At 43.6% G+C, this 27356-nt stretch overlaps 1 protein-coding gene across 1 annotated transcript in view; it reads left to right on the top strand.

Annotated features, from left to right (window-relative positions):
- Positions 1–21892, top strand: part of SLIT1 (slit guidance ligand 1) — a 139549-nt gene extending 117657 nt beyond the window's left edge. The window contains exons 21-37 of the mRNA XM_048505212.1: positions 1456–1588; positions 2070–2138; positions 3041–3112; positions 4166–4237; positions 4733–4804; positions 5910–6073; positions 6763–6887; positions 7411–7508; positions 9171–9310; positions 10538–10631; positions 10842–10979; positions 12058–12295; positions 12430–12560; positions 12884–13038; positions 13512–13800; positions 14708–14919; positions 15612–21892. Of these exons, the coding sequence (XP_048361169.1) occupies positions 1456–1588; positions 2070–2138; positions 3041–3112; positions 4166–4237; positions 4733–4804; positions 5910–6073; positions 6763–6887; positions 7411–7508; positions 9171–9310; positions 10538–10631; positions 10842–10979; positions 12058–12295; positions 12430–12560; positions 12884–13038; positions 13512–13800; positions 14708–14919; positions 15612–15850 (2441 nt within the window). The 3' untranslated portion in view covers positions 15851–21892. The remainder of the gene's footprint in view (positions 1–1455; positions 1589–2069; positions 2139–3040; positions 3113–4165; positions 4238–4732; positions 4805–5909; positions 6074–6762; positions 6888–7410; positions 7509–9170; positions 9311–10537; positions 10632–10841; positions 10980–12057; positions 12296–12429; positions 12561–12883; positions 13039–13511; positions 13801–14707; positions 14920–15611) is intronic.
- The last annotated feature ends 5464 nt before the right edge of the window (positions 21893–27356 follow it).

The raw sequence follows: 27356 nt of genomic DNA, 5'->3' as shown, positions 1-27356 counted from the left end.
GAGAGAGAGAGAGAGAGAGAGAGAGTCCAGTTTCTATTGTCAAAGTTCCATTCCAAAAGTCAAAAGTTCCAAAACTCATAATGACAAATCTAAGTGTAACCAAAAACCGATATCCAGAGATTCAGGCCAAGATCAAGACACAGCAGGAGCCACCAGGTCAGCAGCAGTTCAACACATTGCTTCCACACAGCTGTACCCTTTCCAGCTGCTTATAACCACAACTCTTCTCAGAGGGCCATGCACAGGGCTGGCTGCCTCAGACCTGCTCCTGCAAATCTTCAGCCTCGCTGTCCATGCAGGGCCTGTGCTGGACTGCCAGGTGCGTGCTTGTCCTGTAGGGCCCTGCATATTTTTCTCCTACACTGTTCCTGAGGCTCTGGTGGTGGGGGAGATGAGCAGGCAGGCCTCTGACTTTCCACAGCTGGCTCAGAGCTGGAGGCCTGAGGGTCAGTGCTAGTTTCTGGCTGTTGGTTCACATCTGGCTCTATAGAGGCTGCTTTTCCCTGTATGGCTTGCACTACTGGCTGTAGACTCTTCATCAGAGGACCCCTCAATAACTCCTGATCCCAGCTGGTCCATGACAGGAATTATGTGCATTATCCACTTCAGGTTTGGGCAGCACATTTTGAGTAGTAGTGAGAGAAGTAATGTGTGTGCACATGTGCATATGTATAGTTCAGTCTGCAGCTGTCCTCACTGATCTCTGAACTGAAATGACCATCTCTAATGTCCCAGCATGGACCTGTGATACAGCAACGTCTTTTATGTAGGCATGCCTGACTCCTCTGACATTGCCAAAAGTGAACTCTGATAGGGATGTAGCAGATCCTAATTATGCAGTGAGCTGCTGATAGGGCTGTCAACCAGTTTTAGGCATCTTTAAGTTAATTAATTGGCTGAAAAGTAAGTCAGCTTAATCAACTGTTTAACCATTCATTCTGTGTAAATTCAGTTTCTCAACAACTGAGATATTTTGGAGATGTTTAACATAAGGTCACTTTGTTAAATAGATACATTGATTTGCTGTCTGGCAAATCATCTTGAGCTATTGGCTCTGATCCAAATAGATGCTTCTGATAGGATGTGTGCAGAGGATGGTTGGTAGAGGCTGTGGATCAGAAAAATAAATCAACAGTCCCGCACCTTTTCCGGAGACTTCCGTGCACTAAGTCTCTTGTAGAAATCAATGGAAGGGCATATATGCCAAAGGGGCCTTTCCAATTAAAAACCATATTTTTATTTGAAATGAATTAATCACCTAAAAATTAATTTCCTCTGCTCTAATTGCTGATGCCTGCGGCCACTGAAAAATTCAGGATCTCTTTATAGAGTAACCAGGGTAGGTAGAGATTCTGATTTTCCAGGAGAGATTTGAGATAATATCTCTATCAGGATTCTGAAATGCCATCACTTTGCCTCTTCCCTCTATAACTCCTTGAACTTGTCTCTTGGCAGGTCAGGAGGAGACAAGCTGTTTCCCACGCCCTCAGTGCCCCCAGGAGTGTACCTGCCTAGACACTGTCGTTCGTTGCAGCAACAAGCACCTGAAATCCCTCCCCAAGGGGATCCCCAAGAACGTCACAGAGCTGTGAGTAATCTGACTTGACAGTGCCTCAGAAGAGGGGAGTTGTGAGGACAGAGGTGTTTCATCTTTGGATTAAGGGGCTATGGGGCAGTTAAGTGAGAAACAACCTGCTTCAGTCCTGCTTCAACCTGTAAGGCCCATGTAGTTATATCCTTTTGCATATAGGTTTAAAAGCCATACACTTAATGATCTATGAAAGCATTCTTTCTTTTATGAGAATTAGTATTATTTTAGTTAGTTATTATTACATGTGGGGCATGTAAACAAGGACAGGCTGTTGCTCCATGAAGTTAGTGAATAGTTTCCCACTGGTTGGTCCCAGTGACAGAGCAATGAGGGTAATATGCCTGTCACTGCTTTTGGGTCCTAAGTTCACAGCCCTTTTCTGGATGCCATTATTAGCATCTGTCATTCCTCTCAAAGATTCATCCTGACATTTGAACCTCTGTTGTGATCTCTGATACGTCCTTGATTACTCTTGCAGCTATTTGGATGGCAATCAATTCACTCTGGTCCCAGGGCAGCTCTCCACTTTCCGTTACCTTCAGCTGGTGTGAGTATGTGCCAAGTAAACAAAGGTGACCTCACGTGCCACAAGAGATTGCCTTAGAAGGGCGGGGGGAACATCACATCTGCTTTTCAGGGCCATTTTTCCAGGATTGAAGCTAGAGGCTCCTGGCCTTACCTGCCCCATCCTCCATCCACTCTATTTGTCCATAGGCGTGTTCGAGGATGAAGGATTGATGGAGAGGGTTGCAAATTTGTACCTCAGTGGGTCTGATCGACTTTCGTTTTTATGGTTCAGCCAGACTAGGACCAGTGCAGTGGGTGGATGGGGAACACAGGAAACCTCAGTAGAACAAGGAGGCAGCTGTTTACCAGGATGAAGGAGTCTGCTTATAGGAGCTATTTAAGACAGCATCAAACACCTGAAATCGCACTGTTCTGAGTTAAATAGTATCTAAAATATACTGTGCAGCTGTTCACTGCAGTTGAGGAGAAGGTGAGAGAGACTTGAGGGAAGAAGATTTATTATTAGAAAATCTTTTTAAATTTGACTCTTTTTGATTAAAAGAGCACCTCCACAAGCAGTGTACAGGCCGAATTCTGATTGGGACTGTAGAATACCACCATCTCCTCCTTCCCATGCCATTTTTCCAACTTGAAACAGTCCAGAGGGGGTAATGTATGGAGGGGATACACCTCCATGGAAACAAATAGCAGCTGTCTGGGGCTATTTGGTTGGGAGCTTCCTTCTATATGCCATAGGCCCTATTTGAATTGGGCCTTCACACCCATGGGAATTATATTCCCAGCACAGATTTCCAAATACACCACTTTACTAAGCAGTGAATAGATAGTTCGGCCCCCATTGGATACTGAGAAGAAGTCAGGTCAGTGCTGAAAGTCAAGCAAATAAAATAGTACCTGTCTGGTGTTTTTTTTTTCTCACAGGGACTTGAGCAACAACAAGATCAGCTCCCTCAGCAACTCATCCTTCACCAATATGAGCCAGCTTACCACCCTGTAAGTGCCTAGTAAAAATCTGCATGGCAGATCAGAAAGGGACAGTGCGTTACTTCAAGCTTTGACTGTTCAAATCAGAGCTGTGCTTCCTGCTAGTTGCCCTTGATCCACAGAGGGCACCAGCTGGCCACAGAGGACATCACCACAAAATGGCTGTTTCCAAATATCTAAGCTTGGGTGCCTACCTGCTATGGCATCCACCTGCCCATGAGAGCTCACACCACAACCAGTTCAGTCTTAGCTTATGGAAGTTGCCAAAAACCATATAAAGAGCCCACCTATACAAGTCAATCTCCATTCTGACACTGACTTTCAAATCCGAAAACGGCTACATGATCATAAAAGCTGGGGATTGCTGTTCTGTGCTATTAGCAATGAAGTTGAGTGTGTGCCAGGGCTCCCCAGTTTTAAACAATCAACCAGGAAGGCAGGAAACTTACAATGCTCATTTAAAAGAAATATTTCAGACTGATAACATTGATCAGTTTATAATTAACTAGTTTATTTGTAGACCAGAATCTTTAAACTGTAGGTTTCAATCAAAGCCATCCCAAATGAAAAGGTAGGGCAAAATATTAACTTTAAATAACACTATGCATGCCTATGTTGTTTGTTTCTTAGAAAAACAGTTCTTAGAAAAACAGTTTCTTAGAAAAACAGTAATAATAAAGCTTTTTCTTATACTGGAATTATTTTGATCAGTAATGTAATTAATTACTGGTTTTGAAGTAAGAGATTTTCGACTATACATTTTTAATTAGTAAGGTCCTCTAGTCTTATTTGTATTACCACTAGTTTGTATTACCATGCAGCTATGCTGCATGTCATATGTGGAGTAAATAAAATATGTATTTACTCTGATGCCAGCAATGACACAGGATGGAATACATTTAGACCCCCCCAAGAAAAAAGACTCCATTTGGTGTGTTACCTGTTGAAATCTTGGAAAGTGCTGGGAGAAGGGAAGCAGACGGTCCCTCAATCAATGAGTGAGATGTCTTTAGAGACTGATGATGATCCAGACTATTCCTTTCTTTCTCCAACTTCACCCAGGATCCTCAGCTACAACGCGCTCCAGTGCATCCCCCCACTGGCCTTTGAAGGTCTCCGTTCTCTACGACTGCTGTAGGTACCTTGTTACTTCTACACACAAACACACACACACACACACACACACACACACACACACACACACACACACACACACACACACACACACACACACACACACACACACACACACACACACACACACACACACACGAGTCATGCCAACTCAAGGTTTTGACTACCTTTGACCACCTTCTTCTTCCTTTCCTTCTCCAAGAATTCAAATTAGTCCACCCCTCTGGAATCTAGCCCTGGCCTGATTCTAGCTGGGGCTGGGAAACTGAAGAAGCTTAGCAGTGAGGCAAAAGGTAGGAGGGGAAGGACTGTTTAATTTCTCATTCAGTGTGGGACCCTATTTCCACAGGCCAGTTTTCTAATGCATGCTTGGGGGTACATGACAACTCACTTGCTTTTTCTGTGCCTTTAGCCAGCCAGGCTGGACTGCCAATGTAGGAACTTGGATCCTAAGCACTGTGAGCGTTAAGAATGATTGTTTGTGATTGTGTGCAGGTCCCTCCATGGAAATGATATCTCGACACTGCCAGAGGGGATATTTGCTGATGTCATCTCCCTGTCTCACCTGTGAGTATCTATGTCAGCCTGAGCATCCCTTCTCCCTGTATGGGACTCCCATTGAGGAAGCCTCCTGGCTCTCTGTGGGACTGTACTGTGGTGTGCAAATCAGATAACATAATTTGTTTTCTGCTGTTTTGTTCAGTCATTGGAGAATCCCAGAAAGCAGTGCTAGGCAGAAGTAACACCTTTCCTTTTTCATTTGTGCTTAATGGCTGCCAGAAGTTATGTGGGTGGCTGTGTTCTAGATGCAGAGTATTTAAAATATTGATCTCTGCTTTGTTGTAGTTGTGGTGAAATCCCTACTGTACCTGTTGCCAGAGGCTAGCTTTTCACCCCTCTATATAAGACAAAGGGGGGTTGGTTCATATGGGATTCTGACAATTCTTTGTGGCTAGTAAGACTTGGTTAGGGAATTAAACTACACTGTGCTTTATTTTCCCCACATAATTCAGGGGAAAGTATCAGGAACTAGCCTAGACCAGCAGGAATTGTAAAGCTAAACAGGCTCAGTTGCATACAAGAACAAGAGATGGAGGGGGGGGGGCATGTAAGTAGCTTCAGGGGCGGACTGATTTTTTTATCAATTGGGTGGGATTTTGTGTAGCTCAGCCTCACACTATAATGTACATGCATTTTAAATTAATTAATGAGCAACACCCCTGGGGAATGTAGGTATGAGAGGGATACTTCTGTACATGTCATTTGCTCTGCACATCCAGTGATGATCTGCAGGAACAGTCTGCATTTCACTGGAAGCAATTTCACACATTTAGTTACCACTCATTGAGCAAAGTCATGAAATACTGAGGCACTAAACAATGTGCACTGCATGTGTGAATCAGCTCTAAAACACCAGAATGTGAATGAGAAGTGAGAGACTAGATCAGAATCTAACCAACCATCTTGCTTTAAGTGAACAAATTCAAAACCTGGAGCTGGACACCTGAAGATTATTAATCGGTACTAGGGCCATTGTCTTTCATATCAAGTCAAAGTTGGGTGAGCTGGTAGAGTCCAGTTATAGTTTCAGGAACAGCCCCAGTGCCCAGATGCAGAAAGCCACTGTACCTTTAATAGTGACGCAGATGCTCTGGTTCTCCCTGCCCCACAGAGCCATTGGTGCCAACCCACTGTACTGTGATTGCCACATGCGCTGGCTCTCAGGCTGGGTCAAAACTGGCTACAAAGAGCCTGGCATCGCCCGTTGTGCTGGCCCTGCTGATATAGAGGGCAAGCTGCTCCTCACCACTCCAGCCAAAAAGTTCGAGTGCCAAGGTAAGTCTCTGGGGTGATGGGGAAAGGAAGAGAGTCTTTTTGAGCACTTTCCTGGAGTAGGTGATGAGACATCCATTCCATGCTGCTCAATTGCTTTACTTCTGTCTCTCAGTTGAATTGGGGGTGAGCATGAGCACCAACGCATCAAGGCCAGGTCAGAAGAAAAGGTTGGGTGGACACATTATTGTGTGGGCGGGACCGCTGAAGACTGGATGTCTAGAAAGAGAAGGCTTATTGGTGTTGCTGACATATGTGAGAGGAGGGAAGGAGAGAGGGGCTTAATGTGTGACATGTGAAGCCTCAGGTCCCACCAGATTGGCCCATACATGTGCCTTAAATAGTGCTCAGAAGGTAGGATCATCCTTTCAGAAGGAAAACCTCTGGAGGAGAGTCACAGGTACCAGGCTGGAGAACATGTTGCCTCTCTCCCATGTCGCTCCAAGTAAATACAGATGTAATAAAGAGTCTCCATACTGGGACACTTAATCTGTGATTGTTTCTAACCAAGACTGCCACTTGAAGGGGAGTTTCAAGCAAGTGTCCTTGATAGAACTCTGCCCAAGGTGGCCACAGTCTATATGAGGCTCCTAACAGCCACACACAGACATTCCTCCCCACAATAATGCCTTGACTATAATGCCTTGCTCACGCCTGTGTGTGCACTTTCTCATCCCCCTCTATTTGTACAGGCCCTCTTCCCCTGAGCATCCAGGCCAAGTGTAACCCTTGCCTCTCCAGCCCCTGCCAAAACAAGGGCACCTGTCACCAAGACCCTCTGGGTTCTTACCGCTGTACCTGCTCCAGTGGCTACAAGGTGAGGAGGATGAGGAGATGTAGCAAGACAGCAGTGACTAGAGAGGGTGAAAGAGAAGGGGGTGGCTTTCTCCTTGCTTTGAGGGCCCTGTCTCTCAAACACCCAGCTTATCTGCGCCAAGGGCATAGGCTACGAGCAGAGCTCAGATTCATCCTGCATCTCATTAAGGCAGCTGCTTGGACTCCATCTCCATCCTGACATTTGGCCTGCCAGTCAATACCCGACTGACCAGCAAGAGAGCTGCCACTATTTCCAGAGGGGGAAAGAAAATTTTATTTTATTTGCATATTTTATTTGCTATTTTATTTGCATATCTTTCTTTATTTAAAATATATACAAATGTTAGCAGTTGTTGTCAGATAACACTGAAACTAAGCTCAAAGGGAAGTTGCTAGCAAAAAGAAATTGACCTGGTTTTAATACAGGTAGCAGCTCCTATCAGTTTCTTGATGTTTTATGACTGATGAGAAACAACCTCATTCCCAGCCAGAGCTCGGCTTTTAATTCTCTGAACTGATTTCAGGGCCACAACTGTGAACTCTCTCTAAATGGTTGCTCCAGTAGCCCCTGTGAGAACGGAGGGACTTGTCTGTCTCATGAAGAGGATGAAGACAGTTTCATGTAAGTGACAGTTAAACATCTTGAACAGGGCCTTTGCTAGGTAAGGGGCAGCCTATTCAAATGGTTTGGGATCTAGTTTGAGACGCTTTGGCTGGCTAGTGTCACTTGCAGTTACCCACCAAAGACTGAATGGTTTCCCATGCCTGTAAGACCTTCCACAGCAAACCTTGCTGGCCTTTTCCTTCAAGCAGCAGACAACAGCTGAAAAGACTGAGAAGGAGTTGTCTGATGTCCAGCATGCACTCCTGCCCTCCACCACTTTGTAAGCCAGATCCACCTCTGCTATAGGCCCTCTGACTCTGCAGTTTCTTTCTATAAATATGGGCTGGGTCTTGGGAGAGGAAATTATTAGCAGACACACACCCCACAGAATACGCTACTGTTTGGCCTCTTGGGATGCTGTGGACTTTGCCTTGTAGCTGGACCTCTGTGCATAGGGCTCCTCCCCATTTGGCTCTTCAGAATATGATGTGGGCGGCTTTCTGGGAAACAGACCATAATTAGTGGCTGAAAATAAACCACAGGCGGTGGAGAGAGAATGGGGCCCCAGCCTTGTCTGTGCACCCAAATTGCCAGGATGCTAAATGGCCTCTCGTTCCATCACCATAACAACCCAGCAGCTTCAGAGCTAGCACACAGTGTCCTTTGGGAGTTGACAAAGCTGATTCTCTATACATGCCATGCTAGAGACTGTCTTTGGGGAACGCTAGCAAACAGGGAGATGATTCCTCTTGGAAAAGGCATGAGGCTCTTCAGCCCCACAGAGCAATGCAGTGTGCTTGTAAATGAAGGACATCTAGTCCTTCACTGTTCCCAGCTAAATAGATTACACGTGGTATAAACGCAAGTGCTAGCATATGCAACACACTGTGCACGTACTGCATGACATTTTACCCCCCTCTGACACATCATGTGAATGCAGTGAAAGCACATTGTGCATATGCATGCAGTTCACAATTACACTTGTCCAATTATTCCTGCATGCCACTGCACCTACGAAGAGCACTCAACCAGAGAGAGTCAGTATATGCATTTATTTAATAGAAGTGAATTTTTAAATTTTCTTTGTTTACACCCTCCCTTTCTCTCCAATGGGAATTCAAAGCAGCTTACGCCATTCTGTCCTCCGAGGTAGGTTAGGCTGAGAGAGTGTGACTCGTCCAAGGTCACCCAGCAAGCTTCCTTGGCAGAGTGGGGATTTGAACCTGGGTGTCCCAGATCATTGTCTACATTGTCTACTCAGCTCACCACTACATTATACTGGCTCTCATAAGATACGTGTAGCATTTGTTTGGCTTTGGCATGAAAATATGGTCTTAGCTCTGAAAACTAATTCTCAAACCTTGTTGCTTCTCAGACCAGTGCCTGTTTTCTTTTCTTTTTACATCATATCTCCCACACTATTGAACTCAAAGCACACCAAGCTCCATCTGTTCTTCAGCTCTGTCAAAACAAGGATCTCCTCCGCCCCTTTTCTGTCCAGTGGCCTTCAGATTGATTTCACTCATATCCTTCCAGTCAGATGCAGAAATGCCCTGGGCAGTCAGAGCCACAGGAATCCAAGGGACTCTTAGAGAAGCTCTGACTGCCCACTCTCCAAAATTCCTCCACAGTGGACAACTTCCAATTTTTGTTCAATAATCATTATTTCCCTTCTGACAGGTGCTCCTGCGTGGATGGATTTGAGGGACCAACTTGCAGTCTGAAGATCAACCATTGTGACAATAACCGCTGCAAGAATAGTGGCACCTGCGTCAATGGCTCCACCAGTTATTCATGCTTGTGTCTTCCCTTCTATACAGGTAAAGTAGGCATGTGTGCTGCAGTGGATCCAGTTATTCTCAGGTCCTAGCCCTGTAACAAGACTATTGCAGAAATAGTCAGGAGGCAGAGCCTTTGCAAACTATGCCATCAAATTCCAATTGACGGTATTTCAGTTTCATTCTCCATTACTGGAGACAGGTTTGTCATGAGCGTCCTTAAGAATGTGAGGCTGTACAGTACAAGAGACTCCAATATTCACCTTGAACGCTCTTTGATATTTATTTAATGTATTTAAAATAGTTATATTCCACTGTTACCCCAGTTATTGGGAATTACAGATGGTGTCTCTGCATTTAGAGTTTCTGAGAGTAGCCATGTTGCTCTGTCATAGAACAGCTGCTAGAAGATCCTTTTCTCCACTAAAGTGGACAAACATCTCTCAAAATTCTTTCCCTTCTCTCTGCCCCATGATTTCACAATAATGACTTTCCCTCACTTAAAAGAAGGAAGAAATCCCTCTTTCCTAGAGTGGTGTATCATTATGGACTTGGGAGTTAAATTCGGACATTATTCTACTGAGAAGGAAACATCGCATTTGTGCTCAGGCTTGAGATTTTAGCAGGTTGTTTACATTGCAATTTGATGAGGGAAAGAAAGATGGGGAATTGTTCTCTCCCAAAGAACTAGCTGTGTGTGTGTATAATTATATTTGCTGTTTGTCATTCCATCCAGCTATTTTATCTTGAATATGCATTTTATCTGATTCCATGCAAAAAATGTAGAAGGTGATAGTGGAGGCAGAATTCAGCAGCCAAATAATGGCTGGGGACTATTTTTTCCCATTCAAATTTCTACATCTCTTCATTTCAATGATAGGGAAGGAGGATGGAGTATGATTTCCAGTAGTTAAGAGGCAAGACTTGAGTGACCCACACAGCACCTTGTCCCTCACGACCACTGGAAGTAGAAGAATTGATGCTTCATAATCAAATTATCAGTGAACCCTGTTGCAGAGTGAAGGACCAAGTACACTCAATTATTGCATGTAACTTGGCCCTTTCTTGTAAGGATTTTGGATGAGTAGACATTTGTTCCCAGCATTTCAAAAGAGCTGCATAGTAGGTGGCTTGATTGTATATATGTTGATCCAGAGTTGGAGAAGAAAAGGTTGGTCTTCCCACCCTTCCGGGGGAGTGTTAGTTCAGCCAGATCATGGGTCACATGATCCTGTGACCGGCTTCTCTCAGTCTCTCCCTCTCTTGCAGGAACTTATTGCGAGCAGCACATGGATGTTTGTTCTCCGGAGCTCAACCCCTGCCAACATGATGCCAAATGCAGGGTTTCCCCTGATGGGCCCAAGTGAGTTAATAGTGGGGTGGGACTGGGAGAAGAAAGATTGAAGAGCAAAATAAAATAAGCAGGGGCCTTGAAAGTAGGCTCGAGGAAGACCTATAACAGAGACAGAAAAGCCATACTTCTATGGCTACAGATATCACCTGGCATATGTCCCACTGGCTCTTGGAGGAGTGGGTAGCTTGGCTCATTTAAGTTATTTATTCCTACCTCCAGGTGTGAGTGCATGCCTGGCTATGTGGGAGATAACTGCAGTGTGAACTATGATGATTGTCTGGACCACCAGTGTCAGAACAATGCACAGTGTCTTGATGAACCAAACGGGTACTCCTGTTTATGCACTGGAGGTTACAGGTAGGTGTATTCAATAGAAGAGATGCTAAAAACCCACATCCTTTCCCCACCTCAGGCACCTTGCAAAGGTTGCCATCATGGTCAGCCCTATACCTGAAGATTCTCTCCTTCCACCAATTTACTTGTGCCCTCCATATTCCAAATTGAACCGCCTCTTGAACAATGAGGATCCCAGGCAGTTGAAAATGGTGGCCAAGTTCCTGCTTGATATTGTGAAATAAGTTTCTGGCTCTCCTTTTATTTACTTATTTTCTTGAAGTTTGTACTGTATGAACTATGAGCAGTTGTTTTACTCCGTCAAGCTCTGGATCATACTACTGCACAGTTTTATCTGTATTTTCACTTGTTGCCTAATAAAGGTCTTTGAAGTTTGATTCTCTCCTTCCACACGAACAAAGGAGAGGTCTAAGGAATTTGGCTGTTTCCAGGGTGGATTGCTTGTTTTTGTGAGATGAAAAAAATATTTCTAACATTTGCTGCACCACATAGGAAATTGGCTGCTTAGCTTGAATCCCTTTAATCACCTAATGGTTCCTCACAGTGCCTACTGTAGGGTTTTCCTGCATCTTCTCTGAGATGTTCTGAATTACAATGTAGGGGTAGTGGTGCTGTATGTAGAAATAGGTGCTGAGATGTGACATGGCTCCAACCTGTAATAGTCGAGAAACTAGGTGGGTCATACTCTTTTTGGTAAAGAATGAGAAAGACTGCATCAAGTGGATTCAGGACTATATATCCTGAAGGAAGTTTTCTTTTTTTCTTACACTCACTACCACCATCACTTTGAATAACTAAGTTGAATGAATTGGAGTCCTACAGTCTGTGGCTGTTCGGGGGCGGGGAGAGAAAAATCTAGAGATGCTCGCATGTGGCTGTGTGCTTCTAATTGTCCTTCACTCGATCTGTGGTCAGGGAATTGAGTTGGGGTTTGGAGAACAGCAGGTGGAGGTTGTGTACTACCTTAAAACTCCTCCACTGCTTCCTGTAGTTGCCTACGTGTTGGGGCACAGGGTCTGCAGTGTCATCATTTGAGTTGCTCCCCTGACTTTTGTCTTCGTGTGTGATCACTTCATCACAGTGGCCAGCTTTGTGAAATCCCACCCCATGGCTCCCTTCAACCAAGCCCTTGTGAGAGAGCAGAATGCCAGAACGGAGCCAACTGTGTGGAGCTGGGCAGTCGTGCCTTGTGCCAGTGCCTGCCTGGCTTTGGAGGTCCCAAATGTGAGAAACTTCTGAGTGTCAACTTTATAGACAGGGACACATACCTCCAATTCACTGACCTGCAAAACTGGCCCAGTGCTAACATCACTCTGCAGGTAAGAGATGGAAACCAAGCCACCAACCTACTGCACGGGTGGGTGCCAGCAACTTGCCTGTGCTATTTATAGTGCAAGTTGGAGGCAGAGTATCTTTCTTGTCTCTTGCTTGTTGACTTTTTCATTCTCCATAGGTCTCTACAGATGAAGACAATGGGATCCTCTTATATAACGGGGACACTGACCACATGGCAGTCGAACTGTATCAAGGCCATGTGCGTGTCAGCTATGACCCAGGCTCCTACCCCAGCTCTGCCATTTACAGGTAGCCCTCTGCCCTTTGTCCCTCCTTTGGTCACTGTAAAGCCTTCAGTGCTTAGATCTGTCACTGCTTCGGCAACTTGCATGTTATGCATGTGGTGGAAAGGAAGAGAATGGGATGGGGACCATTGCCCAAGGTTTAAGTTGAGGATTAATGCAGAAGTCACAGAAGGCGGAATGGATTAGAAAACACAGTGGAGGTGTGCATGTGGTTGCTGAACTTGTATGTTGGATGGGCAAGGGTGACTGTAGATACCCAGTGGCAGGCTAAGAATTGAATTTCATGAGCTTTTCCCATCCCATCCCACTCCTCTCTTCTCTCCCTAGTGCAGAGACCATCAATGATGGGCAGTTCCATACAGTGGAACTTGTGACGTTTGAGCGAATGGTGAACCTCTCCATTGATGGCGGTGACCCCATGACCATGGATGGCTTTGGCAAGGCCCATACTCTGAACTCTGAGGCTCCACTCTACGTAGGGGGTAGGGCTGTGACCTGGGCTCACTTCAGTTGGGAAGGGGGTGGAATTTCAATTCCAACAGGAAGAGATGTTTTTTTGTTGCTGCTTCTGCATTTATTTAATTTATTTATTTGTTAGATTTATAGGCCGCCTCACCCCCGAAGGGCTTAATTTTGCACCATCTGTGTTGTAAGATCTTTTATCGTTAGCTTGGTCTGTTTTCTGCTTAGAAGGGTATCTGCTACACTGAACAACCTTTCAACCAGAGTCAGGGACAAAATTAAGAAGAAACTGACTGAGTGGCAGGTGGGAGGAAATTTAGGTTTATGGGTTAAATGACTCCCCCAAATGGTTGACTCAGGTTGCAGTATTTCCCCCTTATACTCCACTGAGGATTAGATACCTTCCCCTTTCTACTGCCATTTATTTTCCCAGAATTCTACCTCTTTTTGTTTTTCCTGGTCCTCACCTTGCCACTCTGCTGTCCTCCCCTAGGGATGCCTGTGGATGTCAACTCTGCTGCCTTCCGCCTGTGGCAGCTCCTGAATGGCTCAAGCTTCCACGGCTGCATCCGCAACCTGTACATCAATAATGAACTTCAGGACTTTACCAAGACCCAGATGAAGCCAGGAGTGGTGCCTGGCTGCGAGCCTTGCCGCAAGCTCTATTGCCTGCATGGCATTTGCCAACCCAACACTGCTCACGGCCCCATTTGCCACTGTGACCCAGGCTGGGTTGGGCCCCACTGTGACCAGTCGATTAGCAACCCCTGCCAGGAGCACAAGTGAGTACACTGGAATACTGCATCAGTGGGACACCAAGTAAAACAGCAATTAAAATAAAACGGATTAACACAGTAAACACGCTGTTAAAACATTTCATATGGAACTGTAATGGGGGAAAAAAGCCGTCAAGGACAAAATCATTAACCGAAACAAAGACATTTTAATCTTGCACTTAAATCTAAGTGAACTGGGCACCCAGTGGATGGCTGTGATGAGGGCATCCCATAACTGAACATTTGGAACTGTCTTTAGAAGCAGACCCACATAAAGTATATGGCATAGTCTAATGTGGATGTGATCAGACCATGGATAAGCATGCCTAGATTTTCTTTACCTAATAAAGGCTGCAGTTGGTGTATCAGTGAAGGTTGAGAAAAGACACTGTGTGCTACACAGGGAATCTGACATAGATCTAATATTTCTCTCTGAGTTATCAACCTGTTCTTATGTAGAGTGCAACTTTTTCAAAACAGGCTGACTCCTTAGTTCAAGGATAGCAAAATTACAAAGCAGCAGCACCTCAGTCTTCTCTGGCTGCAGTTATGCTTTGAAACCTCTCTAGGGGAAGCAACATTAGGCAGACTGGGAAATGCCCCTGCTATAGAAATCTGTTGCAAGTATGGTATATCTTTGAGATTACTGGAGAATACGAACTGTGTGTCCCTGCTTTTCCTCCCCCTCACATCCAGAAATTCTCTCTCAAACTGCTGCATCACTCCTCATTGCTGCCTGCATTCCAGAATTTGCTCTGAACAGCAAAAGGGAGACCTACATGCACCAAAGGAATCCTAGCACAGCAAGGGTTGTTTAACAAACAGTTTCCCCTGATAGAAGGTGGTGGGTGGAGAGGGTTAAAAAAAAGACTCTAGTCAAGTCAACCTAAACTCCGTCTTGCTTGATCTGCAGATGCGTACATGGAATTTGTGTTCCCCTTGATGCACGCTCCTACAGCTGCCAGTGCCAAGATGGCTACAAGGGAGGTTTATGTAACCAGCAAGGGGAACTGCACAACCCATGCAAAGATTTGCAGTGTGTCCATGGTCAGTGCCAGATCTCGGATACAGAGGACGCCTACTGTGAATGCAATGCGGGATTTGATGGTGACCTCTGCGACCAAGGTCAGACAAGTCTTCATGCCCACTCTATTTTTCCCCTATGAGGAGTCTCTAAGGAAACACACTGTTCCCTGCCTGGATACTTGAGCCCATACTTAGGCTAGAAGTATTTGTGTCAATGCAGGCATTCCCTCATGACAGGGTTCATTTGAATATTGTTCCTTTTCCACTATTCTTCCCCAACCCCCAGCCGTCCTGGCAGAAAACAACTTTAGGTCTGTATCTTGCAGTAAAACAAATAGAAATTCATATCTCAATTACTCTACAGAGCAGCCAGCATGAGCCACATCTAAAACAAAGACAACTTTGAACTCGCTTGCTCCAGCCAAAGCTCTGGCCAGGAAACTTGACCAACAGAACCACGTCTCGCTTTTATTCCACAGCATTGTTTTGTTGTTCCTTTCTGTCTGGAATGGATTGCTTTCTGTTTTCTCACTTCATTAGAAGCAGGGGGACCATTTTCACAGGGCTCCCGGCCATCAAGGCTTTGAGTAAAGAGATGAATGTCCAACAACTCCCCTTATTTGCCAGTTCCCTACCATTAAGACTCAGGAAGGTGAGATGTCCCTAATCACAAACTTCTGATTTTAGATGGCCTTTAGCAGAATCTCTCAAGCTACATGGACAGAATAGTAATACCAACCACAGAGCATTGTTCCATTGCCTTACTTGTGCCTTTCTAATGTTTTCTACAGAGTCGGAGTGCCGAGGTGAAGCTGTGCGTGATTTCCACCAGGTCCAGCGGGGCTATGCCATCTGCCAGACAACTCGACCTGTGTCCTGGGTGGAGTGTCGGGGATCATGCCCAGGCGCAGGCTGCTGTGCAGGATTGCGTCTGAAGCGCAGGAAATACACGTTTGAGTGCAGTGATGGCTCTTCCTTTGTGGAGGAGGTGGAAAAACCGAGCAAATGTGGCTGTTCTCAATGCATGTAGCCTCCAGCAAAGGACAGGCCACAGACTAGTGGGCCAGGCCTGCCCTATCGGACGCCTTGGGAACTTTTTTATGATCCCCTCTTGCCCCAGTTGCTTTGTAGGAGATGGGTGGGCTAGGACACTCCGTTGGGCAACTGGGCAGTTCCTTTGACTTGGCAAGAGGTGCTCATCCGGATGGACCAGATAAAGATGTAGATAGAAGATTTCTTCTGGCCAGTCCAGCACAACAGATGTATTTAAACCCAGCACAGATACTGTCTGAAGGTTGCTCCTTGTGCGCAGTATGGATTCTTATCAATCCTGATCATGCCTATTTGTTTTACCTAGTGTGCTGTCCTGAGAGGTGATGCTTTTGGCTCATGCCTATTTGCAGGATCCTGCCATAACATATCTAGTCATTTTACCTGGTGTCTGAGCCTATTGACCTACACCGTGCCTGCTTTCTTTGGCCGGGACGGGGGGGGGGGGGTACAGCTCTACTTCTTAATCTCTCCATTTTTCTTTTTCCGCCCTCTCATTGCAAACTCATTGTTCATGGAGCTGACCAGCAACACAGAGGCAGCAGTCAAGAAAAGGGGCACAAATGACCTGTGATTCAGGACTGGAGAAAAGAGATAAAATGTTTTAGAAGGGAAGAGATTGCATGAATAGGTGCCTCCTACAATCCATTGTTTACAAGGTAGTGATTAAAAGAAATCACTTTAACCTCATGATCCTATGTTCAAATATTCCTTCAATTGTTCATAAAAAGCATAGCATAAACCAGGCTGTTTAAGCCACTGTTGTTATCAACAATATAGTGATTTGCCTGTCACTTCAATCATGTTACCTGGAAGTAAGCCCTATTCAATAGGGGGATGTTCAAATGTTAAAATGAATAGCATCTGGTTGCACAAAAGCTGGATAACCATTGTCTAATCTTTTTCCATTGTAGGTCTGCTGGATGGCACTGGGAGGCTGTTCCCAGTTGCATGCCCATAGCTAGCTGTAAATCCTTTAGTTTTCTTGGTATGGATACAATTAGAAAGACAGAACTAAGTCTCATTGGTTTAGCATCTGCCCCCTCCCCACAATGGTCCCATGTCCAAATGCCGGTTGTTTTCTGATCTGGATATTGGGGGTGGTCTGAATTCCGCAAGCTGTCAACTCTATGATAACTTCGACCTCCATCATGTTTACCTTCACTTGCCTTTTGGAGAAACATGCATCTCATGCACTCAATTTATAACAATATTTCTGTTTGCAATTCTGCAAGTTCACATATCAGCCCCATTCCCACTCTTCTGCTCCTGTAAGGGGCAGTGGGATTGGATGAATCAGCCACTGCCCCCAGTATAAACTCCGAAAGGAGGTGCACACATCTTGTTTTCTTAGATGCAGTCACACTGACACAAGACAAACAGCATTGTGGCTTGTGTCATCTTGGCGGCATCTGTGGGAATAAGTTGGATCTTCAATGCCTCCTAGGCAAGGAAAACCAACCAAGCTGGCAACATCTTCTCTGTGTCCTCCAGTATATGACTTACAATCATGGTGGAATGGATCGAAGCAAAAAGATCTGCAAATTGGTCAAAAGTACTTTGGTGATATCACTTTCTGCCAGGGAAAGAACTCTATGAAACTGAAACTTGGCTGTCTTCAACACTTGGCTAGTAGTGAAGTTTGTAACTTTAAACATCAGGCCAGATTTCTGCAGTTGAAATTATGCACAGGAATAGCTGAATGCTGTAACTGACATGAACTATGCCAATCATGAAAATGGGTAGATGATTTGCATAATTTATTTTGTTTCTGATGGTCGGAGGAGCAAAGTGGTATACTGGACTCTGAAACTGCATGCCCTGGGCACTGGAAGGTCTATTTGCGCACTCAGTCTTCAACACCTGAAAACTGAGGCTTGAAAGCATGTAGTTAATCTTTCTAAACTTGAACCACCTTTGTTTAAATAATTAAAGCTGAAGTGTTCAGGATTGTAAGAATCCAGTTGCTGAGTGAACACAAATTTTCTGGTGCATCCCCAACCAGCAGGTCCCATTCGGACCACAATCTTGGCTCTACATGTGGGCCAATTTCCAGAGCAGCCTGAACTAACTTCCTATTGCTTGTTTCGAAAAGGCAACTCTTCTAGAAGGGCAGCTCCTTCAATTTAGCATATGGCACAACTAAAACTCAAGCTGGAGGCTTTCTAAGCCCACGAGGGTTACTGCGTGCAAGTCAGGCCATGCAGTACAAAAAGAGGCAGCTTCCTGGGGGAGCTGCTGGTAGAATGCTCTCAGGTATTTAAAAAAGGTGGGTTATTCTACAACCACAGGTATTAAAAAGGTGGATTATTATAAGCACATTTGTTCTGGGAGGGAACAGAACAATAAAAAAGCAACCCTACCCTTCCTTCAGTAAGACGTGTCACTCAGAGGGTGAGCAGCATTTCACAGGTCTTTGCAGAGTTCCTGATGGAATTGGGCTTGGACTAGCCCCGAAGCCTGCCAGTTGAGCAAATTAAGACGCATGAGTAGAATAAAACAGAGCAACATAAATGGCAGAAGGACTTGATCTGCTCCTACAGTTATTAAGAGTCTCCTCTCCAGCAGGCGCTGCTGGAAAGTACAATTGGTAGTAATGCCAAATCCATTGGCATTGCAATGGCAGTTAAATCTGCCTCCACTCTGTTTTTATTAGTCAAGTATTATGCATTTCTATTTATTTTAGAAATCCCAAGAATGTTAAATGTATTTTTCTTCTCACCAAGAGTGTACAGCTTTTAAAACTTGTTCTTAAGTAAGTTATAATGATTAAAAAAACTAATTAGGAATTTTGGCATTTCTTCAAGACTTCACATGTCTAATAAAAGAAATTACACATACTGAACTGCAATATCCATATACTTGAAATCCCTAGTTTTACTCTATCCCCAACGAACTTTATACTTTGGCTTGTCAAGTTTATATTGTATAAAATTTGGTAACTGTGTAACACAAACAGCAATAATTAATCTTCCTGCTGGTGATGGCCATGAGCATATATGGCCTTAAAAGGGCATTGAGACACATTTGTGGAGAAGAGACCCATCAATGGCTAATAGCCAAATTGTATAGAGGGAACCTCCATATTCAGGGATAATAAACCTCAAACATGGGTGTTAGGTGCAACATCAGGGTAGGACTTTGACCTCCCTAAAACAGACCACTAGTCTGATCCAGCAGGGCTCTTCTGATGGTCTTATTCTGATAAATTCACCATGGGGAAAAGTGTGTTAATACATACAAATTTAGAATTAGAAGTATACGTGACAAGTAACTATATGCAAATTTCAGCTTCACAACTGGAAATTCAGAGACTATAAATAATTCCTCAAAGTGTTTGTAATAATTGTACCTAACTGCAGTTCATCTGGAACATGTTTCAGTCACTTTGATTTCCGAGAGGTTCATGAGCTGTTTGGTGCCAGCTCAGCCTGGACTGTTGAGGCATGGTTCTTCAGCCCATGATGGATTTTAGGGGTCCATGACTACTTGGTTCTATTAGAATGCAAGTTCCCTGATGCTGCTAGACTTGTCTCAAATGTTGCATTGGATGATATGCGATCTTTAACCTGTTTCAGAATTCTGGTGCCAGAGTGTTTTACAACTAATTCGTTGACACCTCCACTCAACTCTCCAGAAGAGTGTTCCATGGCTTTGATGATTCACTGTGGACTCTTTTTATCTGTGTTACTGAAAATGACCCCTTTTCAGTAAACCAGTTTCCTCCTGGTGTCCACAGGGAGTGCATCAAAATGGTCCAGTTAGTACACTAGGAGGTTCCGGGGTGGGTAACAGGCAATTGTTTGAACTTTTGCCTTTTGTTGCCAGTTGTAAGCCTAACTACTAAACTCTTTTTATACAAAATACTTAAATTCTTACATTACATATATATTTGTATTTAGTTGGTATAGTATTTTTCTATGCTATAAAGATGTTAGATAAGTGTTTTTCCTGTTGGCAGGTATTTCTCTGTCAGCATCAAATCAACCTTAACACTTTTGCTGTTTGGAGTTAGTCATCCTTGCCACTCTTTTAAATATGTGGATTTGTGATAAGTCAGTGAGGGAGTCCATATTGTCCTAACTCTAGAAGCAGCAGTATTGTTTTAGGAGTTTTTTTTCCTTAAATACATATATATTATCCATGTTGTCTTCCATATGAATATGACATTAATTCAGCTTGAGACATTAGGCTGGTCCCTTTTTTCCAATAGCAAAAGAATTCTTCCTCCTTTTCTTCCCTCCTCCTCACTCTGACCAGTGGCCCAGTGGAATCTTCCTACTGATCTCCTCTGGAGAGGCAGACATGGCTCACCTTTAGCACAGGCCCTTGCACTTTCCCTGACCTTGTTGGCCATTGGAAAGGGGTAGACATTTCCTGCAGTCCTGATTTATGACAGCAAAATAACTACCCAACTTAAACAAGCCAATCTATATGCACATTTGCTACTTTAGCAATACATGATTCTCCAATGCCAGTACTACCACCAATCGTGTGCACAACGCAGGAGAATATTTCTGCGTCAATAGTGTAGATTCAGTATAAATGGGAATGACTTACACTGTACTGATCTCAAAGCAGCTGGGAAGGGGTGTGGGAGGGGTTTACAACCAGATTTGCAAAGATGCAGTGCCACCAAATCATGAGACCTTTCATATGAGTGCCAGGGCTTATACACATGCAGTAGCAGGCTCCCCTTCTTGGTTTTGATCAGAAGTCCTCTGTGACACATTACATCCTGCTGATTTTTTTAAGAAAAAGGATGTTGTGCTTATTATGGGCTGCTTTTTCTAAATGCATATACATACATTTCCAAACAGCTGTGCAATACGTACATAAGTATTGTATAAATTATCATAGTGGGTTTAAACTGTAACCTTATCTGACTGAAGCGTAAACTATTGCCCTAAGTCCAGCATCCTGACTCTGACATCTGATTCCGACGCTTTGGCACTGATGTGGAAATGCTGTTATGAAGCAACCCAGCACAAAATGGCAGGTGACTTGCTCAGAAGAGGGATACTGACAGCAGATATTCCTTCTTCACTGCTCTTGTACAGCAAATGCGAGGCATGAGAGAGGCAGGTGCTATCACATTAATCCTGCAACCACAAGAACACTTTCTTGGGAGTAAGGCCTTATTAAATGAAATTAGACTGACTTCTGAGTAGGCATATTTAGGATTGTTCCCTTAGGCTCCTCAGACTGACAAAAATGCAGAAGTTAAAAGAATGGCACAAAATATGGCAACCTCTAGAAGCCACCAAAGAGAGGGATGGGGGCCAAATAGGCAGGAAACGTAGAGGTAAAAACAAAAGGCGAGAATATTCTGGCACTAAACCACACATATGCTTTCAGCACTAGCACACTGATAAGCCAGTGTGTCCTCCCTTGCAGAGTGTTAACCTGAGGTGCTTAATGGTCTTTTCGTTATCAGCATTACTGTGAAGGATAGCTTATAATGCTAAATAAAAGCCCTTTGCTAAATAGTGATTACCCTTTCTGTTAAATGCAAGGCCATACCTTTGCAGAATTTTTTGCAAAGTGTTCCTCTTGCTGACTGTATTAAAGCAACACTCGAATTACAGCAGCAGTTGACAAACAGAATGCTCCAAGCTTTTTGACATTTCCATCTTCAGGCATCTCAGGGACAGGTGGCATTGTCCACACATCCAGACAAATCTCAAAAAAGCAGCCATTGATACTGTCTTGAATTTGCCTAATCCTTGTATGTTAGACTATCACATCACACCAATACAGATATAAACAAGATATTTAATAAGCTGTAATAAAATAAGACTCCTTAAGAGCACACAGGATATATAACAATTATAATGGTGAAAAAGAAAAGTAGAAGGTGAAAGAAAAAATTGACATCTTACCCAGGGCTCATGATCAATAACAAGAACATGGTGTTCCATTGTTACTCAAGGAAATAAAAGACAAAATTTATGAAGTTGTCACAAATGTAATCATACAGAGATTTAATACAATTTCCACAATAAAGTAAGTTCAGCTGTCACAGGTGTGGTGAATGGTTGGAAAGCAATTGTATATAACCTTTATCTTTATATATACATTTGCAAATGTTCTTCAGGTGAGGTATATAAACATTACCTAATGACAAATTTTACCCACAATTCACAGCAGACACAATCTTTTCTAAAATCACAGCATTTCCCAGTGCCCTGAAGAGAAGAAAATCAGATTCCAACTGAAGCCTTGGAAACCATTGTTCATGATTACACAGAAGGGTTTGGAGAGGGGAGAGACACAATCTCCAAACCCTTGGTTCTTCAGATTGGGGTGATAAGGACTCTTACACATAACAAATAAAGTCACCTATGAGAGACAATTAGTGAAGAATAAAAGAGACAAATCAGTGTAGAGAACCCCGTGAATTCAAGATATAACTCTAGGTTTATAAGTGCAATACACAGTTGGGGAATCATTTGAGTAAGCAGGAGGTTATTTTAGGAATCTGTAATACCTTTAGGAAAAGGCTGCCATCCAACAACTTTGACTAAGATCTGGAGACCTAATTGATGTACACAGGAGTGAAAAGAACCTGGTTGAATGGCAGAAGAGTGTTCAGGTGAAGGAAGAATTTCTATGAGGAAGCTACTTTATAAAATAAAGCTTATCGAACAGGATACTTGGATTTTTAAAACTCCTACAGAGAAGAGATGATGAGAGGGCATTCAGAATGGGTAATACAGGTGAAAACATAAAGAAATATGCACTGAGGAACAACCACACAATCCCACCTTAAACAATACCAAAAATTATGGGAACATTGTAAAGAAAGGGAAAATACATCTGAAATAGCACAATACCACATGGTGCACACTGCTGGGAAGAATAAGGAGAAAAGACATATACTTCAGGATCCAAAAGAACAAACATAAATTCAGACACATGCGTATACCCACGTATATACACAAAGAATAGAAGGAACTTCGAAAAATGGGACCTTGAACTTCACACAGCAGCTTTGAGAAAAGGGATAAAGTGAAGGATTGGCTTAGTCTTCTAAAATTGATGGGTGAGGTGAGCATGAAGCTTGACAAAAGTTGCCAGAAGACACACAAACAGCTACAAATGGCTGTAATTAGAGGGCACCCCCCTCTTTCAGGTGTGTTGCTGGCATTGTCTTCATACCATTGCTCTTATTCAGTATCCCTGAGTCAACTTGCCCAATGGACACACTTTTTCTAGGCTGATCTACAACCTGGGTATTTGCTACACATGCATGCAGAAATACTTAAACGTAAGTTGTCTCTTTCTCTATGTGGCATCCTTTGGTCTCTCTCTCTCTCTCTCTCACACGCACACACACCAACCCACCCACCCATGCATCCATCAACCAGGCCCAAGGGACTATTTCATTATTGACAATGACATTAAAATTCTTATTGCTCACATATGTGCCTGAAAGGTGAATGTGACCAGGCAGTGTCCCAGAACTGTGCCCAAACAGCTAGAAGTTTTAGACTTACTTCCAACACTCGGGGGTGGGGGGGAGATCCCCACCATATAATGCTTTGACTTGACCTAGACCTAATTCTCACTGATGTGGTGAAACTGTGCCTGGCTCTGTCACTTCAGACTGCAGGTGAAAGCTCACACAAAAGGCGGCTCCTTACAAAACTATCCCCTGCACACAGAAAATTAGTGTATTGGGAAAACACTGAGTTAGAACCGTTCTTCGTGACCAATGGAGGAATTTTCTTTGCATGGAGTCTATGAGCCTGAAGCAGTACAGCCCAGATACAGCTTCTCACGACTTCAGTGATATAGGTCTTTTGATTCTGCAGCATAAATTTCAGACCAGATGCCTGGCCCTTCTCCCTGTGTCCAATGGTATTTGCAGTTGGAAGCCCCTCCCACACCTGCCCATTACTACATCTTAAACCAACAGCACTCCAGAGACTCACACAAAGCACAGGAAATAAATATTTTAAAACTATTTACAATATTATTCTACCTTTTTGTGACTGCCCAGGGAGAGAATGCAGCCTTTACCCTGCACCTAGGAAAGCATTTAAACCACTACCTGTATGCTATGTTACACAGCAGTTACTATTCATATATATATTTATACACACATATACATATATGCATATATTCACATTGCATTTGAAGTAATTCACAAAAACAGATATTTTAAAAATGCTTGTTAGTAATACAGTGTAAAAAGACCCACATGGCTAAAAGGTTGCACATAGATAAGAAACCTATTCAGACTCCATTCATTTTTACAACCCTGTGAGAAAGTTACCGGAGAAGTAGTTCCAAAGGGAAGGATTTTAAGAAGACAACATAACTTCCCTTCAAAGCAAACCAGAACCCCTGAGATCACCCTAAAATAGGTGGGGTGTTTTGCAGCTATATGCAGAAAAACCAACTGGCAACAGGAAAATGTAAGGAAGCTTAGGGCCATGTACACAATCATAAGCAAGTATCTGTTTTGTGGCAGTTATTCCTGCTGGGGAGATACTGCACAGGGACGACCTCTTCACTGGAGAAGTACTTTGTATGAAGTGATCTGAGAAGGTTAGACAAGGAACTCCCCAAGAAACAGTGATAAGACAGATGACCTTCAAGGAGAGGAAATCAAGGACTGATACTGACAGCTTCCTTCCTGCTGCCCTAGAAGTCAAAGGCAGAACACCAGGCAAAACAGACAGAGAACAAATGTTAGGGCAGTGCTGATATGTAATAATCTATTGGCTCAGTCACAGAACCTGTTTGTATCTATGATTCTACAGGGCGACCATGAGAAAGCAAGGAGAAGACAGATAGCAGGGATTCCGTTGGCACTAATCTTCTAAACAAGCAGCCAGAATCCCAGTATCCTTCCGTTTATCCTTCCGTTTTTTCACTGATTTTCCCTTTAACAACAGACCTCATACTGCATCCTAGGCTGAGGCCAAAGATCTGTCATTGGCCCTCCCCCAACAGAATTTCAAGAAGCATAGAAGGCTGCAACAGGAAAGGGGGAGAGTTTCATTTTGTCAACGTCATTCCACTCTTAGGATCAACCCAGTATTTGCATCTCCCTTTGGCAAAATTTAACTCCCTGGGACAGTATTTTCTCTCCAAAATATATTTTAGGTGTTAAGTTCACGTAAAGACAATTATTTTCTCAGTGAAAAGAGTAATGCTCCAGTGGCTACCTCCCTAGAAGTAAATGGGGCAAAGCTTTTCCTATCACAAAAGGATAAGGACGCAGGAAAATCACTCAGGTGAAAAAAAGATCTTTTTAACAATTTTCTAGGGAGGGAGAGTAGAAGATCCCAATTCCTAATAATTGCAAATGCTTATTAATGATAGACATAGCAACTGTTTTGTGTGGCTAAAAACAACCAAGAAAGACAATTTTGAAAAGGGAAATACATTTTTCACAAATTTAAAAGAGTCAATAGTACACATGCATAATGAAACGGTACTTTTGAGAGAAGAGTCATAAGCATTTTTAAAGCAGCATCAGCCACAACACAGGCAACTGTTTAGAGCTTACCATTACTGCAGAAGCTGTGCATTTGTGTAAATATGCAGCACTAATCTCTCACACTTTGTCCTGCACCTGAGACTCACTCTAACGCGTAATGAACGATAACCTTTACTGAAAGTAGTGATATGCCCAGCTAGATGAATAAAGTATCCAGAGCCTCAATAAGGCTGGGGATACTGCAAGAAACTGGAAGAACTAGAGATGGAGGATCTTGTCTTTGGGAAGAATATTATCTCAAGAGGCAGGAGGAATTCAAAGCCAGAGTTGGACAGATAAGATACAATGGTTCTTTAAGGGATTACGAGACTATGCAGAGTATTAATGGCAGAGCCATTTTTAAAAACCTGAAGATGAGGTCTAAGGTTCTACCTTCAAGAAAGAAACTGTCTTTCAAACAGTGAACAATTGAATCAATTATGATATACATTTGATGGCAGCAAAATTGTACAAGAGATGCCTTATTCAATAACCAAAGAACACTAATCTTCCCTTAGCAGTGCCTGAGGGAAGTAGAGCCTAGGACCGTGGTGGCGAACCTTTGGCACTCCAGATGTTATGGACTACAATTCCCATCAGCCCCTGCTAGCATGGCAAATTGGCCATGTTGGCAGGGGCTGATGGGAATTGTAGTCCATAACATCTGGAGTGCCAAAGGTTCACCATCACTGGCCTAGGATATGTCCCCCATGCTGCATCTGACTTCACCTGTAGAGCTAACAATGAGGCCCAAGATGCTTAGGTAGCAGAAACTCCAAGCGCATGGGATAGAACAGCACACATAGCTGGAGGGCCTGAACACTGAGCTCTCTCTTGCCACTATACTGTAACATAATCCAAACCCAAATCCAATTAGGATAATTCCTTCAGTAAACTGCTGGAGTAGATCCGATGAATGGCTCACCAACTCACTATTGAGACTCCCAAAACTGGTAAATCAGGTATCTTTAAAAGTTCATTGTTTCACCAGGCACTAACAGCAGTACTGCTGCTACCATTTCTTGTATAAAATCTCATTTGCAAGGGTAAGACTCCATTACTCGTTAAGTGATACCACTGGATGGCATGAGGGACGCAACAGGTCCCAAGAAGAAGAGATCCAATCCAAGAACAGAACCAAGGAGATCAAAAATGTCACTGCTGAAAGGACTGGACTTCAAGGGTATATTATCATAGTCACAAAAGAAGCAGAGAGGGAATGCAGGGCATCAAAAAAAAGAGGGTGCAGGCTTGCTGCAAGAGTAATTCATTTAAATAATGTCATTGAGCACCACTTGCACAGGATCCAGACTGATGCACATGACACACTCCCAAAAATGTCTTGGCTTTAACTCAAAGTATGATTAAATCGTCTCCACCAGGATTTACTGGGGGGGACCCCTTGGATCTGCTTTGAACAATACAAAGCTACTGCATGCAGTGGAGCGTAGTTTCAGGTATGGTCAGGATTACAACCTTGGCCCTCTTTTCTCCTTCCATTTGCCTCTGGCAAACTATACTGCTCCAATGTGTATTTGGAAAAGGGTCACCCCTGCAAGGGGAAAAGCAGGATTCCTTGGTGTCTGTACCCAGGGGGACCTTTTCAGCACAACTGCAAGACAGCTGCTGGACCAGGAATGGAAGCCATTTGAGAAAGCTTTGACAGTCCAGAAGTTGCAGATCTAATTTTTCATAATGTTTCAGTCTGACATATGAAAGAGCAGATTACAAAGGCTCAGTGGAAACACAAAACTTTGAACCATTACGTGGTGCTTACTGATTCTGTTAGGTACAGACCACAAAAGATTTAGGACAGCAGAGAGATTTTATTAGCGGGTGACTGGGTGAGAAGAACTGCTCCCCACGAGTAGCAAAAGGGTCCCCTGCCTCCCTCTGCCTAGGACTTTCCTTAGGAAGCAGCCCTGGGAAGAGTGAGCAAGAGATCTGTACATTTCTGTGGATGGAGATTCCTAATTACTGAAAAAGGAGAGGA

This window comes from Sphaerodactylus townsendi, linkage group LG08 (assembly GCF_021028975.2).
Source record: "Sphaerodactylus townsendi isolate TG3544 linkage group LG08, MPM_Stown_v2.3, whole genome shotgun sequence".
NCBI classification, from domain to species: Eukaryota; Metazoa; Chordata; class Lepidosauria; order Squamata; family Sphaerodactylidae; genus Sphaerodactylus; species Sphaerodactylus townsendi.
Note: the sequence above shows the minus strand (reverse complement) of the source record. Positions and strands in the feature narration are given on the sequence as shown.